We start from the raw sequence: 18,902 nt of genomic DNA, 5'->3' as shown, positions 1-18,902 counted from the left end.
TCAGGGATCTTTTTCTCCCCTCCCTAGTGTTAGGGAACTGAAAGGGTGGGTAAGGGTGCAAGAAAGAAAAACCCACAAAGCAGCAAAAAATACAGCCACAATCCCCAAGAACTGCTGTATACAAAGTCAACTGCGCCACACTTAAACTAGCAGATTGTTTTTGCTGAGCAGCTCAGAGAAAAGTAGCATCATTCTAAGAAAACAGGACTTGACTGTAGAGATGGCTGAATAGATAGGAGTACCTGCTGTGTATCCCCAGCACCCCTGTAAAAATCTGGGGATTGTGTCCATGTATGCCTGTAACTCCAGTACCAAGGGGCAGAGACAAGAAGATCTCAAGAGGTCACTGGCTAGCCATCCTAGACAAAATAGTAAGCCTCTAGTTCACTGACAGCCCACCTCAAGTCAATAAGGAGGAAAGATACCAATACCCTCACCCTCCTCTGGCCACTAAAGGCATGTGTATGCATGCCTGCACACTCACATGTATGCACCATACAGCCCCCAACACACACACATACACCACACATACACAAACCCTACACATACATGCACGCATATACATCACACACATACACCACACACACACACACACAAACCCCACACATACATGCACGCATATACATCACACACATACACCACACACACACACACACACAAACCCCACACATACAGGCATGCATATATATCACACACACACACACACAGTCGAGTATAAGGCAGGTACGATGGCTAACACCTACAACCTCAGCATTTGGGACATTAAGGCAGAAGCACTGCTGTGAGTTCAAGGCAAGCAGGGGATACATAGTAAGTTCAGGGCATCCATCCAGGGCTCCAGAGTGACATCCTGGCTCAGAAAGAAGATGAAGAAGTGGAGGTAGTCAGGTAGAAAGGTGATGGGAGGGGGAGGGGTGCGAGACAGGGTGGGTGAGGGGCAGAGGAAAGAAAAATCTTCTCTAAATGAATACCTTTCTCTAATTGACATTTTCCCAACATGTATTAAATAAATGATTGCCTATGCACATGTGGGTACAATATTATGCAGAAGGTATAGTAAAATATGGCCTCAAAATGCAAAACAAAACAAACAAAAGGTAACCTTCAGCAAGTCTGCTCAAGTAATATGGGGGATTGAATGTGAAACGTCCTTATAGATTCCTGTGTCAACACCTGGTACCTAGTTGGTGGCACTGTCTGGAGACAATAAAGATCCATTAGGAGGTGAAGTCTTGCTGGAGGAAGCATGTCACTGGGGGTGGGCTTTGAGATTTTACATCCTGCCTCCACTTCTTGTTCCCTCTCTCTGCTCCTGGTGTGTGGATGAAATGTGGCCAGCAAGCCTCTGCTCCTAAGCCATGCTTTCCCGACTGCTGCCCTGTCTTCCCTGCCATGATGGCCTCTACCATCTGGAATCACAAGCTTCAAGAGACCCCTTTCTCCTCTATGTTGCTTTTGGTCATAGTGTCTTAACACAGAAAAAAAAAAAAAAAAAAAAAAAAGGTAACAATAAAAAAGGTACTTCAGTCTTCTGTAAATACTCTTATTTTAGCAACCCTCTACAAGTCTTTAACATCCAGCTTGATACGGTGTATCACAATAACCCTTACAAAATGTCCATGGCCCCTAAAGACAGAGTTCACACCCTTCAGAACACAACTGGTCACACTTTGTTTTTTGAAGCATGTTCATACAAAGATGGAAACATTTGTAGTATCCATTAGCTAATTTGTTTCCATCAGTATATGTCACCCATATAGGTATGAGTGTCTAGTTAACAGGAAAATGTGTGCTTGACCCAAATCTCCATTACAGTAGCAGCCTGTCTACTTAGACGGTGAGCTGTAGTCCTCCATCCACGATAAGAACATGTCCGGTGATGTACGGTGACTCTAAGAGAAACACAATGGCATGTGCCACCTCAAGAGCTTCTCCAAACCTCCCAAGAGGGATGTTTTTCTTGAAATGTTCTTCTTTCAAGTGTTTTGTCATATCTGTGCGAATCAATCCTAAAAGAGAAATGTTAATTCGGTTGAAAAGTATAAACACTAAAAATGGTTGTTCAACTCTTATAAAGAGAACTTGCTTCTGAGAATTTGCCATTATTGATAAACATTGTTTATGAACTTCAGAGGACTGTTAGCAATTACTTAAGTGTACAATTTTATTTACTTTAACTCAATGAATGTTTATTGAATAAAAAAGTGCTTGACTCCCAAGTCCATGGCTCAGCTCTTGGCAAACATAAAGACAATGCTGTTGCATATAGCAGGCAAACAAACAAACGTGAATGAAACACATGTATTCTTTGGGTAACCAAAATCTATGGAGAGAGGAAGTCATTCCCACATACCCAATTGTAATGTACTAAAGTCTAGTAAATTTATTTATAATTCTATAGATAAAATGACAGAGAAATGATTTTCACACAGGTGGGGCAGAAAGGAAGAAACAGTATTGAGAGAAGGTATCACAAAGATGGGCCCATGAACTGATTTTGCAATACTAAGGATTAGACCATTCTATTTACTAAACCACAATAACTGATAAGGGGAGAGCCCAAGACTCCAAAGTCAACATAAGAAAAAATTCCTATGGTCTTATCTAATCTGGATACAAATGTATACAAAAGATCAAATTTTAACTCACTATTTGTATATACAATAGAGTATGCAGACAGCATGTTCTAAAATAAGTTCTACAGTATCAAGTATTATATATTCAGAATTCACACACACATACACAAAACCAGGATCAACTATAAGTTTATGAAACTGTTCCGCACCCCTTCCGAATCCCCTCGCCCGCAAGAGAGACACGGGAGGCAGTGTTCGGGTAGTTACTACAGCGAGGCTTTATTCTTGTATCAGCTGAAGCAGAAGACCCCAAGCCCGGAAAAGGCACTGCTTATATGCACCCTAGAGTGGCGTGTTCACTTCTGATTGGCTGTTCACTCATCACCCCATATTATGCCCCAGGATGGGCAGTGACTTGGTGCGCTTTCGCCTCTTGCACCTGCGCAGTTTAGTTGTTTACTTGTGGGAGCACCAGATGCCAGCGCCATCTTGTAATGGCGAATGTTGTCACCGCTTGCCTTGGCTCCCTACATGAAACAACTACAAGAATAGTCTCAGGCAGGGGGAAAGTTTATAGTTCAAGGTGATAAAAGGTGAACTTAAAGTCAGACAAGCCACAGCAAGTGAAGGCTCCATGTGCACTCACAAGAACAGTAGGTATATGTTAAAACTAAATCACTTATAAATTAAACTGTAAGCCAGCTTAAATATGCTGCCATTTACAATGACGTGATGATAAACGTGAGATAAATGTAAGCTAGATACTGGATCCCACTGCCACTTATTATGTAACACTATATAATTAAACTCAAATGTTTTCTTTAAAGTCCTGTGAAACATCATTGTAGGTTTTTTTCTACCATAAAACCTAAGATAGTGACAAGTTACTGGAGAAATCTGGAAACAAACTGAAAGGTCTTTCAACAAGGAAAGGGTTAAGACCTGATAGATCTACAGAACAGAACAATGTTCGGTACTAAGATCATGAATGAAGATTTCACATCTGTAATCTTAAAAGCAAGTTAGAAGTGAATTCCATTATATCACTATTGAAAACAAGGCAAAATCTGATTATCTCTGGATATCAGAGTGACAAGTGACAATAGTCACCAGAATTATATACCAGGTGATGATTTTCTTTGTACTTTTCTCCTTTTAAGCTGTGTATATGTGTGTTTGCTCATAAAAAGTATGAGCACTATGAGTTATAGACAATCTAGAAGAAGGGTCAGAAATGACAAGACTAATTTTGTAGTGCCTGTGAGAATATACTGTGAAACGTAACCCCCTTCATCAGAAACATCCGAGCACATGTATTTGAGAAGTCAGCAACATTTCCTTTCATCTTTACATACAGCGTGGGCAGGAAGGGATGCAGGCAGCAGCTGACACACACAAAATACCTCTGTAGACTTTCAAGCAATGAGCAAACCTGCTGTTATGAGACAAGGTCTCATTCATTGTGTAGCCCTGGCTAGCCTGCAACTCCATATGTAGTCAAGGCTTATCTCGAACTCACAGAGCTCCACCTGCCTCTGCCTCTGGGTGCTGGGACTAAAGGAGTGTCTCCCAATATCTAGCCCAAAGATGAAGCTTGGTCTTCAGTAAGAAGTCAGAATCTAGAAGATCCCAATTTTCTCAAGAACCCATGGGTTTAATGAAATCCAATGTTGTGTACTAGCAAAATTTATTTTCAAGGATGCCCCAGAAAGAACAAACCCTATAATCACTTCAATTATAAAGGTTGAGTGAAATAAAATACTTAATGTTAATACTAAAAACTTCATGTTACAATCCCTAGCCTAAGGCATGGGGAACATGGCAGAAGAGACATACAAAGACTGTAGTCAGAGGACCAGAGTAACTGCTATAAAATATAGGTTCTCTCTGCATTTGATGGGGAAGCTGCACTCATGAATCTCAATACTATGGTCACCCAGTGACCCAGCAGCATGGATGGGGGATTCACAAGGCCTAAACCAGAGATGAAGAGCTACGAACAATTAAAGGCTGCTGAGAAAAGGAGAATCAGTCTCCTCCAGGGACGAGCTGTGACAGGTGATCCAATGCCACGCAGTCAGTCCTAACTACAAACACATACAAGCCACATGAAGGGACTCAGCAGGCTGCTGTACATGCACACCACATGTACCTGTCTAAAATAATAGCTGAAGAAGAGATCATAAATTCGAGAGGGAGTACAGGGAGAAACATGAGGATTTGGGTGGGGGGATAGAAATGATGCAAATATAGTATTCATGGATATCCTCAAAATTTTTAACTTAAAAAAAAATCAAAGAATTCATGATACAACTGCCTTTTACTCTTTAGAATTCGAACAAAACTGGCATAAAGGGTTTCACACTAACTCCATAAGCTCAGCAGAAAAGTGATATATTTTAATTAAAAAAAAAACCAACCAAATAAAAATGAGCCATGAGAATCCACAGTAGCCATGGTGTACGAACACTCTTGTCAGTATGGATTAGCAACTTTCAGGCTCTTTCCAGCTGGCTCTGGTGCTGCTTATTGTGGTGAGGAGACCTGGATTCAGGTTCACGAATCAAGATGCTGGGCCCTGCTCTCTGATGCTCTAAAGCTGTGACAGACAGCCACTCTGTACTAATACAGGGTTGTCTGTGTATCACAAGATGAACAAACAAATCAAAGATGGCAGGTCCCCTGAGGTAATCCAGCTGTACATGGTTGGCTTTTGAATAAGAAATTGTCATGATGCTGACTGTATTAGAAGACTAGGAAGCAGAGCTCCCTGGAAAACGCCCTCATTTCTTATTTACAAATAGGTGTGCAGCCATTCACTACACACAAAGAGTGTCCTCCACAGCTCAGTTTGGAAAGTAAGGATGTCAGTTGTCAGAGGGAATTACCATAACCTCTCTCCTTACCACAGCCTCTCTCTAGACCATGTTGAGAAGGAGGGAGTGGGTTGATGGGACCACTCAGCGGATAAAGACACTTGCTGGATGACCTGAGTTCAAATCCAGAACACATGCAGAGGTAGGCGAAAAGGACAGGTTCCTTCGTGTCCTCTCACCTCCTTGACCATGTGCACAGGTGGCACAAATAATAATAATTTTTTAAGAAAGGAAAAAATGTACCCTGATACGATAGTTTTTCCTCTTAGATTTTGTTTAATGTGGAAAACGAACATATTCCTGAAGATCCTTCTCTTTGATTGGCAGCGTCTTTTTAATTAGTGGACTTTATGTTTAATGTGTTGTAGATTTACAGAACTATTGAACAAATGCGCCTATGCTGACCACACTGCCATCGCCCCTTGCTCCCTCCATTTCCCCGTTACTAGCATCCTGCCTTGGTGTGGTTTACATGCTGCGAGTGACCACTGCTGACACATCACTGAGTAAAGTTCATGGAGCACAAGAGCTGGGTCCTCCTTAAGCGGTGTGTATAGGTCTTACCAAGTGCTGCTGTCATGTTACCATTACAACATGTTGTTCTGAACTACTCCATCTGCAGCTTCTCAGAGATCTGTTCCAGTTCATCAGAAATTGACTAAGAAATGTTAAGCTCGTCTCTTATGACAAATTGCTAGGAGCTGTATGAAATGCCAGTGTTACCTCATGCCAAAGCTCATGAACCATGTAATCTTCACTCAGAAATATATTCACAGCCCAATGTGCTATAATCAATAATTTCTTAGGTACCCTCCATCCCATACATCCCAGAGCTGAGAGTAGATATTAATGGTCCTCAAACATCCCACACACCTATCTTGATGCTTGTCCTTTTTCTTTGGCCCTAAAAGACTCTCTTCTGTATCATTCTTCATATTTGTAACGTTCTGGAAATTCTGTTCTACTCTTCGTTCATGATTCATGTATTACAAAGACTTGAAACGGCTATAAAAGCTATAAACTACCAGTAGGTGCCACTGTCCAACAGAGAATGCTACTGCATTACTTCACTGGACACTCAGAGGTTTCTAACTGGCTACAAAGCCACCCTTCCTTGGATCAAAGGCAGTGAGTGAAATGGCATGCACTCTAGCACTGAGAACAAAGATACTACACTTCGTTACCAGACATACAATGACAAGCCAACACGGAGGGGGAGGGTGTCTAGGATCAAGCTTGGGGCCTAGTGCTTGCTGGCCGAATGCTCTAGCACTAGGCCGTACCTCAAAGCCCACCATTGAAATGTGAACTCTTTAGTCTGGGATGTGCTGGCTCCTAAAAGCCATGAGAATCATTACGTTATAAACGCTGAAGAAAGGACATTCTATTGATTCACTTTTGACAAAGAATTGCCAATAGTCACTCTATCAAATATAATTTCTCATACTGATTTTCAATTAGGGAGATTCATCCATGATGGCAACTTTATATGGCAAGTTGAAAATACCAACGCTTAGCAGAACAGTCAAGGATTTAGGATGGGGCGACAGTCTAATCATTATTTGCCTTGTTTCCTGGTGTTCGGGCTACAGTTGGCTTTTCACCTGTTTTTCTGTTATTTAGAACCTCCACTTGAAGCTAATCATGAAAACTTGACATAAAAAGAAACGAACTAGAGGTTGAAGGGCTGGAAAGACAGTTCTGTGTGGAAGGCATACTGTAGCAGTATAAAGCCCACAGTCTGGATATCCTGGACCCACAGCAAAACCAGGCACGGCAGGCAACACAAGGGGACCAGTGCTGAAGACCCAGAGACGACAAACAGATCACAGGCTCTCACTGCTCTCAGCCAGTCTAGCTCAAACAGTAAGCTTCAGAGCTTCATGTTCAGTGAGAGGCCTGGTCTCAAAACATACACTGGAGAATGAATGAGCGCACTCCAGATGTTAGTACACAGAAAGTACGCCGTGACGGCACACTCCAGATGTTAGTACACAGAAAGTACGCTGTGAGGGCACACTCCAGATGTTAGTACACAGAAAGTACGCCGTGACTGCGCACTCCAGATGTTAGTACACAGAAAGTACCCGTGACGGCACACTCCAGATGTTAGTACACAGAAAGTACGCCGTGACGGCACACTCCAGATGTTAGTACACAGAAAGTACGCCGTGAAGGCGCACTCCAGATGTTCGTACACAGAAAGTACACCGTGAAGGCGCACTCCAGATGTTCGTACACAGAAAGTACGCCGTGACGGCGTACTCCAGATGTTAGTACACAGAAAGTACGCCGTGATGGCGTACTCCAGATGTTAGTACACAGAAAGTACGCCATGACGGCACACTCCAGATGTTAGTACACAGAAAGTACGCCGTGACGGCACACTCCAGATGTTAGTACACAGAAAGTACGCCGTGATGGCGCACTCCAGATGTTAGTACACAGAAAGTACGCTGTGACGGCACACTCCAGATGTTAGTACACAGAAAGTACGCCGTGACGGCACACTCCAGATGTTAGTACACAGAAAGTATCGGTGAGGGCGCACTTGCTAGCTCTATTCAAAGATCGAATCAAGAAGCTGATAGATCTTAATATTAAAATTAAGTCAACAGGTAACTTATATGATTGATTTAATCTTGTTATTTCAATGTGTACTATGAAACAAGATGTGTGTGTGTGAGTGTGTGTGTGTGTCTCTGTCTGTGTATAAATATTATATACAATATAGTATTACAAAGGCTACCCTACTGGTGGTCACTTTCTAGCAACAGATTTTTATCCCCAATATGAATTGCACAGGGAAAATATGAACTTTACAAAAGGGTCTACAGCACTTCCATAACCCCCTTCAAATGTCTCCATTGTATAGAGACTGAATTCCCAGTACTCATGCCATTGCCTTGGCAACTAATCCATGCTGATGGCTTCAGCGTCTTCCTAACATGGTGCACCTCACTATCTACCTTTAGCATAACACTGCAGTGCTCCTTCCAACTGTTTCTGTAGCTTGTAACTGAGACATCTCATTTATTTGTTTTCACTCCTGGACCTAGCACAGCCTTGGCATAGAGGAAGGCACCCTAGGACATCCGCTGCATGAATGCATGTGAACTGGGAAGATGAGCCTCCTCTCAGCCAGTCAGCTATTACATCACCAAAACATACAATTAACTCCTCATTACCCATACCACTGGAATCCTGAAAAGAGAGGGCAAGTCCATGCCCTTCCAAACAACAAACAAACAACCCCACAGATGGCTAGCTCAGCCAACACTAATAGTGACAGCCTGCACAGAGCACACAGAAACAGAAAGCCGGGCCTAGGTAATGAATGACAGTGCAGCTTTTCATGGAAAGCTTTGGTTTGAGGCCCTTTTTCTTTTGCCTTCAAAAGCAGTCATCTAAGCTGTAAACTTACTCAATACTCACAGATTTGGAATGTCTGGACTTAGCTAGTCTGTGACTAAACGAGGAACTGGAGTGAAAGTATGTTATACAGCAAATAGATTCACAGAACATCCTGAAAACCATCTGCTGGCTCACGAGTGCCAACTCTTGGGTCCAGCGGGAGCCATGAGGAAGTTAAAGGTGAAAGGTGGCAAGATCGGCCGCAGCCCACTCTCCTACAGACTGTGGTCAGTCACAGCAACAACGTTTACACGGGATTAATTCTTCAGTCTAACGCTCTCCCATCTGGGCTATTTCAGTGGCTATGGGGATTACTTCTTAAGTGTGTAAAACTGCAAAACAAGGATAGACTATCTAGGCCCAACAAGATGGCTTAGCAGGAAAAGATACCTGCCATCAAGCCTGATGGCCTGAGTGTGATCCATGGAACCCACATGCTGCAAGGACAAAACCCATTCCTGCAAGTTATCCTCTGATAACTACATGTGGAGTAGTGTATAGCCACACAAAAGTATACAGATACACACACAAATAAATGAATACATAAGTATAAAAAAGATCCTATTCTGACTTACAAAAGTATAAAAAACATTCATTCTGTTGGGAAGTCAAGTAAACACCTAATAAAAAAAATTCTAACAGGCCAACCAACTAACAAATGACAAATATACCTGAATTTTGACATCTTTTATCTGAATTTTGACATCTTTTCATTAGAAAGTGGCAAATAATATACAAGTGAACAGGAGAGAGAGAATAAGTAAATAAATACATAAATAAATAGGAAACTAAAGGATAAAAGGACATCAATCTTATGATTCAAAAGGAAACCTTGAGAAGTGTATTTTTTTTTTTTTTTCAGTTTTCCATGAAACAGGCAGGTAGCTTTGGGTAAGTAACGTCAAACCCTTGGTCACAATTTTAGAGAGACACTAGCCAAATGTGAATTAATGACTGTCAATTAACCAATTAACCGGTAACTTAGTGGCCTTTCTTAATATCGGTAAGTCATACTACAGTTATTGTATGAAATTTCCACTGACCTGGTGCAACCACATTCACTCTGATTTTCTTCCGTGCAACTTCCTTAGCAAGTGAACGTGAAAACCCAACAAGCCCTCCTTTGCTGGCTCCATATGCGGACTGGCCCACGTTGCCTTTCAAACCAATGATACTCCCTGCAGGAAAAAAAGAAGAAAGCAAGTGCAAGCCAATCGGTTCGTTATCTGCCAATTCAATTCATATCCTTTACAGTCATCAAATCAAGAAGGAAAACCCGCCTTCTTTCATTCTTTGCTAAAATGAGTAACTCTAACCATGAGCCTCTGAGAGGTAACCCAGACACACACAGCAAAGAGAAACTGAAGAAAAATGATATCAAATCACCAGTAATGGGAGAGAGGCCTGTGTGATTTTTCACGTGAACACCTGGCCCCCAGTTGCTGCCTGGGCAGTTTTAGGAGGTGTGGCTTTGCTAGGAGTATGTTAGGAGTATGGCTTCACCCGACTTCCAGCTCTCTCTCCACTTCGTGCTTGTGGTCGAGATGTCACCTCTCAGCCGCCTGTTTCTGCACCTTGCCTGCTGTTTGCCTCCCCACCATGACAGACTTGTATCCCTCAGGGACCATAAGCCAAAAAAATTGTCTTGAATAAGTTGTCTTGGGCATGGCATTTTATCACAGCAGGAGAAAAGTAACAAACACAGACAGAAATAAGTTAAAGCCAGACGATGTAAAATACAGGCTGACTCATTTTATAATTCTGTCATAGACGGGAATAAGTATTCACTTCCACCTATAAGAACAACAAATCCTGTAACTTTAAACTACTGTCAATCAAAATTGACCATGCACACTTCCTAATAGTGCAATTTTGCTACTTTTGTTTACATACACCTTGTACTTGAACTAAACATTCCTCAGTGAACTTGTCTAATAAATATATAAGAATAATTTATAACCCAAATATCAATTGTATGCGAATATGTACTTGCAAAACAGAAGTAAGGAAGTAATTTTCTGCACCACTGGTCTGTGCTTATTATATAAAAATTGAACAGAAAACACACACGCAAAATTGAAATTATATTAGAAAAAGAGATTATTCACCTTTATATTATAATCAAGGAGCCCAATGTTAAAATGTTTACCTACACTGTACAGTCAACATTGCTTGGTGATAGTAATTTCCCCCAGGAAATACACAGTAGTAACAGCATCCCACAGTATGCCTACTTGTTCTGCCGTATATAGCATTTCTTACTGTTCCCAAGCTACAAACCTATGTAACACAAATGCACAGAAGATCAGCAACAGTGATGGGCATATGTGTATCTAAACACAAAGAAGAACAGTAAAAACAGTGTGTGTGGTCTGGCGTGGGGACACCATGATCATAATCTACAGAACCACTGTCATGTATCTGTCCTCCATGAACTGACGTATCACATGGCACATTACTAAATGTGGCACCTCAGTTAAGAGAAGAAAACTGGATAGCACAGGAAGAAAGAAAGGCCATCAGGTAAAGGAAATGGGTGGGCAGGAAGAAGGGTGTGTGGAAGAAAGGAAGACAAAAAGGGAGGTTCCAGGTGTGGCAGCAAGGTCCAGTAGGAAGCTTTCATAACCAGCACTCGGGCACACTCCATTCACATTTGGTCAAAGTAATGACTTCTGAATTAGCAACGCATCTACAAGGTCAGCCTATCTGGAGGCTTTTCCTATCCAGCAAGCATGTTCACTCATTATAATGTATCAGCCTTAGCAATAGTCTATGATTTTAAGGGACCAACTTAGGTTTCTGAAACTGATCTAAAATGAACATATTTATATATGTCCTGTGATATCCAGGCAGTCTCAGGTCTGTGTGGCAGGTCTTAAGAACCCAATACCTGAACTGGCTGTGTCAGAGGGCCACATGTCACCAATTCCTCCTGAGAGGAGCCTTTAACAAAAGAGCATCCCCCTTTCACAGACTTTTAAGGTACTGCTTATCACTTAAGACTAAAAGTCAGATGGTATGCTACAGTTTTCAAGTAATAAATAGAAATCAAACTCCACGTTATTCTGCACTTTCTGCTCTACAGGCAAAAATCCTGAACACCTCTTCCCTGTGGTTTGAACAAACTAAAGGCTACTTACATCCATCTGACAAGCTGAGGTTTAATGTTCCTCAAACCTTGGCACTAGACAGATCAGTGATCCATGCAATTGCCATAAATAATTGTTATTTAGACTCCGTGCCTACAAGCTTTCCTTTTCATTTCAAAAATTAGATTGGTTTCCTTTACAATTTTAAAAATAAAATAACATTATTTTACCTCCTTTTCCTCCCATCTAACCTTCCTATTTGCCCCCTCACACTCTCTCAGATCCATAGACTCTTTTTATTATTGTTACATATATACAGACACACACACACAAATACAACCTGCTTGAGGATGTTTAGTATTGCTTGTATGTAACAGTATCAGGCCTGACCACTTGGAACAGGATAACATATTAGGGGACCATAGTGATTTGAATAGGTTTGCCCTCCCCCCCCCCCAGACTCATGTGTTTAAATGCTTGGCTCACAGAGAGTAATACTATTAGGAAGTGTGTCCTTGTTGAAATAGGTGTGGCCTTGTTGGAGGAAGTGTGTCATTGTGGGGGTGGGCCAGTCTTCTCCTCTTTGCCTTCAGAATAAGATGTAGAACTCTCAGCTCCTCCAGCACCATGCCTGCCAGGACACTGCCATGCTTCCCGCCTTGATGATAATGGACTGTACCTCGGAACCTGTGAGCCAGCCCCAATTAAATGTTGCCCTTTATAAGAGTTGCCTTGGTCATGATGTCTGTTCACAGCACCGGAGAACCTAACTAAGACAGGGCTCATGCCTACGGAAGGCCACCTCCCCTGCTCTCAGCAGTCCTTAGTGTCCTGTAGTTCTAGGACCCTGCGAGTTTCCCTTCTGTCTCAGCGTGTCTACTGTTATTGTCCACACCTTGTTTAGGCCGCCATACCATTGAGGTAGCACAGTTGTACTTCTCAGTCATTTCTAGGAAACACAATCACACAGTATAGTACCTGGTCCTTTGGGTCTTATAATCATTATAGGTTTGACAATGTATATATATATACATATATGTGTGTATATATATATATATATATATATATATATATATATATATACATAGATAGATAGATAGATAGATAGATAGATAGATAGATATAAAGGCGAGGGTGCCTGACTTCTGAAAATTGAAAGTGGTGACAAAATTGTTATGACATTCATGTACAGCCAGTCTGCTGGATGTGCACAGCTGTGGCCTCTCCTATTCCATACAGATGTCATTTATCACATGGCTTCTACTATCATGTTTAATACTTAGTCACTCGTTGACAATCAAGCCCATCAGTGGATTAAGTACCCCCATGTTTACATGCAATGACTATGACTGGCGAAGGTGACGACTCACCCACATTAACAATAGATCCACCCTGCTGAATCATTGTCTTCATAGCAGCTCTACAGGTCAGCATGGAGCCCAAGAGGTTAGTGTGAAGCTGAGACACCACATCTTCAGTTTTCATTCTTACTAGAAGACCGTCTCTACAAAACAGAAACAGTGGGCACAGTAACAACCAGGTCCACACTCAAATTAGGGGATAGGGGATTGGATCAGCAGGTAAGAGTTCCAACTGCTCTCTGAGGAGAACTGAGTTCAGTTCCCAGCACTGTGTCAAAAAGCTTACAAGCACCTGTAACTCCAGCTTCAGGGTATTAAACATCACTTCAGAACTCCACAGGCAACTGCACTCATATGCACACACACAATTTTAAAAATCAAGTCAATACATATGTACAATTCTGATTTAAAATATAGTACAAGCTGTATTTTCTAGCTAAGCGCTGGGCAGTCCCATTTTGAACTTGGTTTTAAAACCACTAAGCTAGCTGTTGATGATCCAGAAAGGAACCACTGGGAAGGCAGGATTCTCCACCTCTCTGATAGACTGATAAATATTGCCAGTGGCTAAGCACAGTAGCAAGCAACCAAATGGTTTAAACTTTATTTAATGGGACTGGGGACTGTAAATCTAAATATTTTCTCCTAAACTCATCTTTTAAAAAATAACAACTCCCACCCTATTATTATTACATTATTATCCTATATACATTAGTATTAAGATTGTTATGATCAATAAAACTCAGAACACTGGTTTCCTATGAGAAGAGACTATGGGAGTCTTCTGGAATGCTATGTGATATGCTGGTGATGGCATGTTAGGATTGATCCAATGGACATTAATATCAACTTAAAAGAATTAGGCTAAAGAAATGGCTTATTAAGAGCACACACTGATCTTATAGAGGACGAAAGTTCAGCTCCAAGCATCCATAGCAAGTAGCTCACAAGCACCTGTATCTCCAACTCCAGGGGACTTGATGCCTCCTTTAACCTCTGTGGGAATCTACACACATCTGCACATACTAAGATGCAGGCAGACAGACAGACACACACACATCATTTTTTAAATAAAAGAATGTGTATGAGTTGACAGTTCTCAAAATAAGCCTTTCCCGTTAGAAATAAAACAGCCTAATATATTGTATCATACATATAACTTGTGGTGTTCTGAATGAGAATGGTCCCCGAAGGCTCATAAATTTGAATACTTGGCCCCAGTTTAGGACCAAGTTTGGGAAGGATCAGGGAGTATGGCCTTGTTGGAGGATGTCTGTTGCTGAGAGTGAGCTTTGAGGTTTCAAAAGACTACCCTGTACCCACTGTGCCTCGTCTCTGCCTCCTATATGCAGATCACAAGATGAGTCCCCAAATGTTGCTACCACGTGGCTTTACTCCACCAGCATGGCTCTAACACTCTGAAACCATAACCTCAGTTGAACACTTTGTTTTATATATAGCCTTGGGGTGTGGCATTTTGTAATAGCAATGGAAAAGAAACTAAGCCATCAACATACTAAGAAAAAAAATCTTTTAAAAACAAGTATGATAAATTCACCTCAATCTTTGACCAACCTGTTGATACCAGCGGCATTTACCAAAAAATTTACTGGACCTAAATGCTTCTCCATCTCTTCAAATGTACTCTGAACATCTTGTTCTTTGGCAACATCACACCTAAATGCCAAGTGGTTTCCTACAAAACAAAGTGAAATCAGAATTACCTCTAAATCTTAACTTGAATTTCGGATTTATTTGCTTTATGATTAGGCTCCAAGGAAAGCCTGTGCTGAGCCTAGAGGTGAAAGCCTTTCATGGGTTCCTGCCCTCACGAAGCACCCGATGAAAGGGACAGAGTGGACAGAAGTGAAGGAGAGATGAGGAGGCGTTGTTTCTTCCTTCTTTTTGTGTATATTTTTTGTTTTTGTTGTTGTTTGTTTTTATTTTTGTTGCTCTGAGACAAGGTTTTACTGTGCTACCTGGACTGACTTCAAAACTCAGGCTCGTCCTGCCGAATGCTAGGGTACAGTAGGTACATAAAACAAAACATCACTGAAAACTAACTTTAACTTCGGAGTTTTCTTGAATGGGAGATTGAGACACAAGAACTATTGAGTACCTGGCTACCCATAATGTTGGTGCTTGCTGGACTCACGATTTCCTGGCTATCCTGGGTGAGACCTCAAACCCTTAAGAAATATGCTTGGAAAGTTTAAAAATAAAAGTAGTCGGGGTCAGCAAGATGACTCATTGGGTAAGGGTACTTTCCACCAAGCCTGACAATCTGGGTTGAACCTTCAGGACTCATATGGTAGAAGGAAAGAACAGACTGTCCTCTGACTTCCACATGTGCACAGTGGCATATATGTACCCATCCAACCAAATAAATAAACGTGATTTTAAAAACCGCAATAAAATCTGGGCATGGTAACTAGTGTATACCTGTAGTCTCAGCATTGAGACAGGAAACTACTACTGTAAGCTTGTGGCCATCATGAGCAAGAGAGGTAGCTCAGAACTCCCTGACCCCTACCCCCATATGCAGAAAATTATACTTCAAAGGGAAAGTACTATTTAATAAGCTAACGTGTTACTATATATGCTCAATTTATGATAGAGATACACCAAGATGAAACAAGTATATATTGGAGAGCCGAAGAACAGGTAACTAACTAGTACCACAGGGCAAGGTGAAGTATCAGTTATCTAGCAAACTGGAAGCAGTGCTGACTAGGTGTTGAGGCTTGTGTTCACACCCAGGGAGAACAGATGTGCTACCCTGTGTCCCCAGCTCTGAGGAGGCAAAGACCAGAGAGTCTGATCCAAGGGAGGCCTAGGCTGCATAGTGAGACCCTGTGTTTGGGAAAACTGGATACCACACTGCAGATTCAAAGTGTGCTCTGTACTGAAGATGTCACTGTCATCTCAGCAACAGAGCGATAGCGACACTGAGACATAAAATCATAAGTTCAAAGCCAACGTGAGTTACATATCAAGGCTACTTCCATATAAGTAAAGAAACATAGCAGGCACCAGATACACTCTTAGACCCGGTGCTTCCTCATAGTGACATGTATTTTTCTCCATTCTTCCATGTTGCCTTCTCCAATGGAGACTTTCTTGCAATGCAGTGACTAATCCGTTAATAACCAGTGGGGAGCCAGGAATTGGAATACAATAAAAAGGGTCTGGGAAAACAAATTAGTAACTTATTAAAGTCATTGATGGGCTTGGGAAAGCAACCCTGACCTATCAGGAGTTTCTCTTTGAAATACTGTCGTGTGCCTTCGCAAAGGGCAAGAGCTCTCAGCAAAATGCAGTTCGTATCTGACTCCTCTACTTTGAGTATAATTGTGTCCACTCTCTCCTACCAGAGGCCCGAGCAAAACGGCTCTCAGTATCAGCAGTGGCGGCGAGGAAGACAGCTATTTGTCAGGAGTCCTCAGAATCTGCCTGGGGTTAGGCGAGAGCCCCAGTGAGGGCTCGGTCATGGGGCACGAGCTGTCTGGGGCGCAGACATGGGCAGTAGCCCGGGGCCCGTGGACTGGAGCTCAAGGACTTGCATCTTGGCCGCGCGGCGGGGACACTTCCGGTACCTACCGCCGAGCTCGCCGGCGGTGGCTTTGGCCACCTCTAGGTTTCTGGAGACGATCGCCAGGCGGTAACCCTTCTGGGCCATTAGCTGGGCTACAGCCCTGCCGATCCCCCGGGAGCCTCCAAAAACCGCACAGACTTTGTCCATCTTGGACCTCGGACCGGCAAGATGGATCCCTAAGACACAGGACTTCTAATAAAAGGCACAGTTGCTGGAAAAACGAGTCAACAGTCCCTTTCGACAGCCGACCCAGGCCACAGAACAAGGCGCGAAGATTAGACGTCAGTGCACACGGACTTTCGAGGGCTGCATTGCATGCTGGGACTTGTAGTCCTTGTTCGCTTGCACCTGTGAGCGTTTCAGTAACCGCTGTTGGCTGCCTATTCCTATGCCTGGTTAGTTGGCCCTAAGGCACAGGGGACCAACGGTCCTTTGTTCAGAGCTAATATGACTGCTAAAATTGTGGATTTCCAGGGCAAACCGTAGTTAGCAGTCACGTTATGTCCTTTTGGGTGTGGACCTGTCCTGGCTCACCCACACTTTTTTTCTTTTTTTTTCTTTTCTTTTTTCTTTTTCTTTTTTTTTTTTTTTAATACAGACAAAACCTGTTGAAGTGTGAAGTGGTCCTCCCAAATTACTGTAGACATTGGCTTTGTACTGTAATGTTATTATGAGGGTAGCTGTCCTGTCAAAGAACACAAGCCGCGTGTGGTGGCTTAGGCCGGTACTCCCATCACTCAGAAGGTTGAGGCAGAAGGATCACTAAGAGATCAAGGCCAGCCTGGTCTAGAGACAGAGATCCTGTCTCAAAGAAAGCAACAAAGAAAAAACATTGTATAGAGAAGTTAAATAAATGTCTGTGCTCCTCTTTTTGAGGAAGAGACCTGCTATGTTACCCAGGCTGGCCTAGTACTCACTATATAGCCCAGGCTGGCCTCAGATTCTCCCCGGCCTCCAGAGTGCTGCTGGCATGTACGGGCATGGGTCACCACACTCTAACTGATCAGAACAGTGTGAAGAGTAAAGAGCAAGCTTAGATCATTACTAGCAATATTGGGTTTCTGTACTCCTAAATAAGATGCTCTGAGTGCTTTTTTAGAAGTTAGCTGGACATCGTGGTGATGCCTTTAATCGCTGCACTAGGGAGGCGAATCTCTTGTCTAGTGAGAGTTCCAGGACAGCCAGGGCTACACAGAGAACTCTGTCCCAACCACTTCCTAATAAGTAAATAAATAAATAAATAAATGTCATCATTTGTTACCATTCTAGTGTAAAGAGAGCATTTTGTGACAAAATATTAGTTTACTAAATAAAGAAAAGATAGACCATGGGGCGGGGGGATAGGAATCCGGGGCAACAGGACTTATTCACCTAAAACACTAGTGGGATAAATTGTTTAGTAAAGTTCAACGTTGTATTAACATCAGAGATCGAAAGGGCCAGTGAGGGTTGAAGGCGTGGAGAGCTGACAAAGCTGGGTCTGAGGATTGATTTGTAAATGAGGGTTGGGGTGGGGGGAAACTACCATAAAAGTTAAGCATTCATTTTAAAGTTTTTATTTTTCTTTCACCTAAAACCAGAAAGGATTTAAAATGGCTGAAGAATACATGAGTTGTTTTTCAAATGCTCTGTTTTATTGTGTTCTTATTTAGATAGGGTCTTGTCACATAGCCCAAGCTGGCCTCAAATTCATTGTATTCTTTCCTGGGCCTCTAGTAAGTGCTGCAATTTCAGGTGTACCCAAACTCACTAGGTTTGTGAGATATATATTATATACATTATATATTACATACTTATATTATATATATATATTATAATATGTTTATTTTTCAAGATTTTGTCTATACATACACTATTGGTCACTCACTCTTGATGTCGCCCTCCAACTCCTCCCAAAAACTCATCAACATTCTCAACTTCATATACGCATGTATGTGTGTATTTCAAAAAATTTATGAGTAATATATTATAGTATGTATAATATATGATAT

General features: G+C 42.0%; 1 protein-coding gene across 1 annotated transcript; it reads right to left on the bottom strand.

The window, feature by feature from the left end:
• Window positions 1-1,529: 1,529 nt before the first annotated feature.
• On the bottom strand, window positions 1,530-17,200 carry Cbr4 (carbonyl reductase 4). The gene is made up of 5 exons (XM_034519833.2): window positions 16,917-17,200; window positions 14,892-15,012; window positions 13,326-13,459; window positions 9,910-10,044; window positions 1,530-2,009 (listed from the first exon to the last, which is right to left on the bottom strand). Exons 1-5 carry the CDS (start codon window positions 17,056-17,058, stop codon window positions 1,831-1,833), a joined length of 711 nt encoding a protein of 236 aa, XP_034375724.1. The 5' UTR covers window positions 17,059-17,200; the 3' UTR covers window positions 1,530-1,830.
• Between the last annotated feature and the right edge of the window lie 1,702 nt (window positions 17,201-18,902).

This window comes from Arvicanthis niloticus, chromosome 16 (genome assembly GCF_011762505.2).
Source record: "Arvicanthis niloticus isolate mArvNil1 chromosome 16, mArvNil1.pat.X, whole genome shotgun sequence".
In the NCBI taxonomy this organism is placed as follows: domain Eukaryota; kingdom Metazoa; phylum Chordata; class Mammalia; order Rodentia; family Muridae; genus Arvicanthis; species Arvicanthis niloticus.
Note: the sequence above shows the minus strand (reverse complement) of the source record. Positions and strands in the feature narration are given on the sequence as shown.

What these genes read in the sequence shown, in the direction of transcription:
- Cbr4 (XM_034519833.2), bottom strand. Translation starts at nt 17,058, where the DNA reads ATGGACAAAGTCTGTGCGGTTTTTGGAGGCTCCCGGGGGATCGGCAGG. An exon ending in TGGATCTATTGTTAATGTGG is followed by an intron (nt 10,045 to 13,325) that starts GTGAGTCGTCAC and finishes TTTTTCCTGCAG; the next exon opens with GGAGTATCATTGGTTTGAAA. An exon ending in AGTGAATGTGGTTGCACCAG is followed by an intron (nt 2,010 to 9,909) that starts GTCAGTGGAAAT and finishes TTTCTCTTTTAG; the next exon opens with GATTGATTCGCACAGATATG.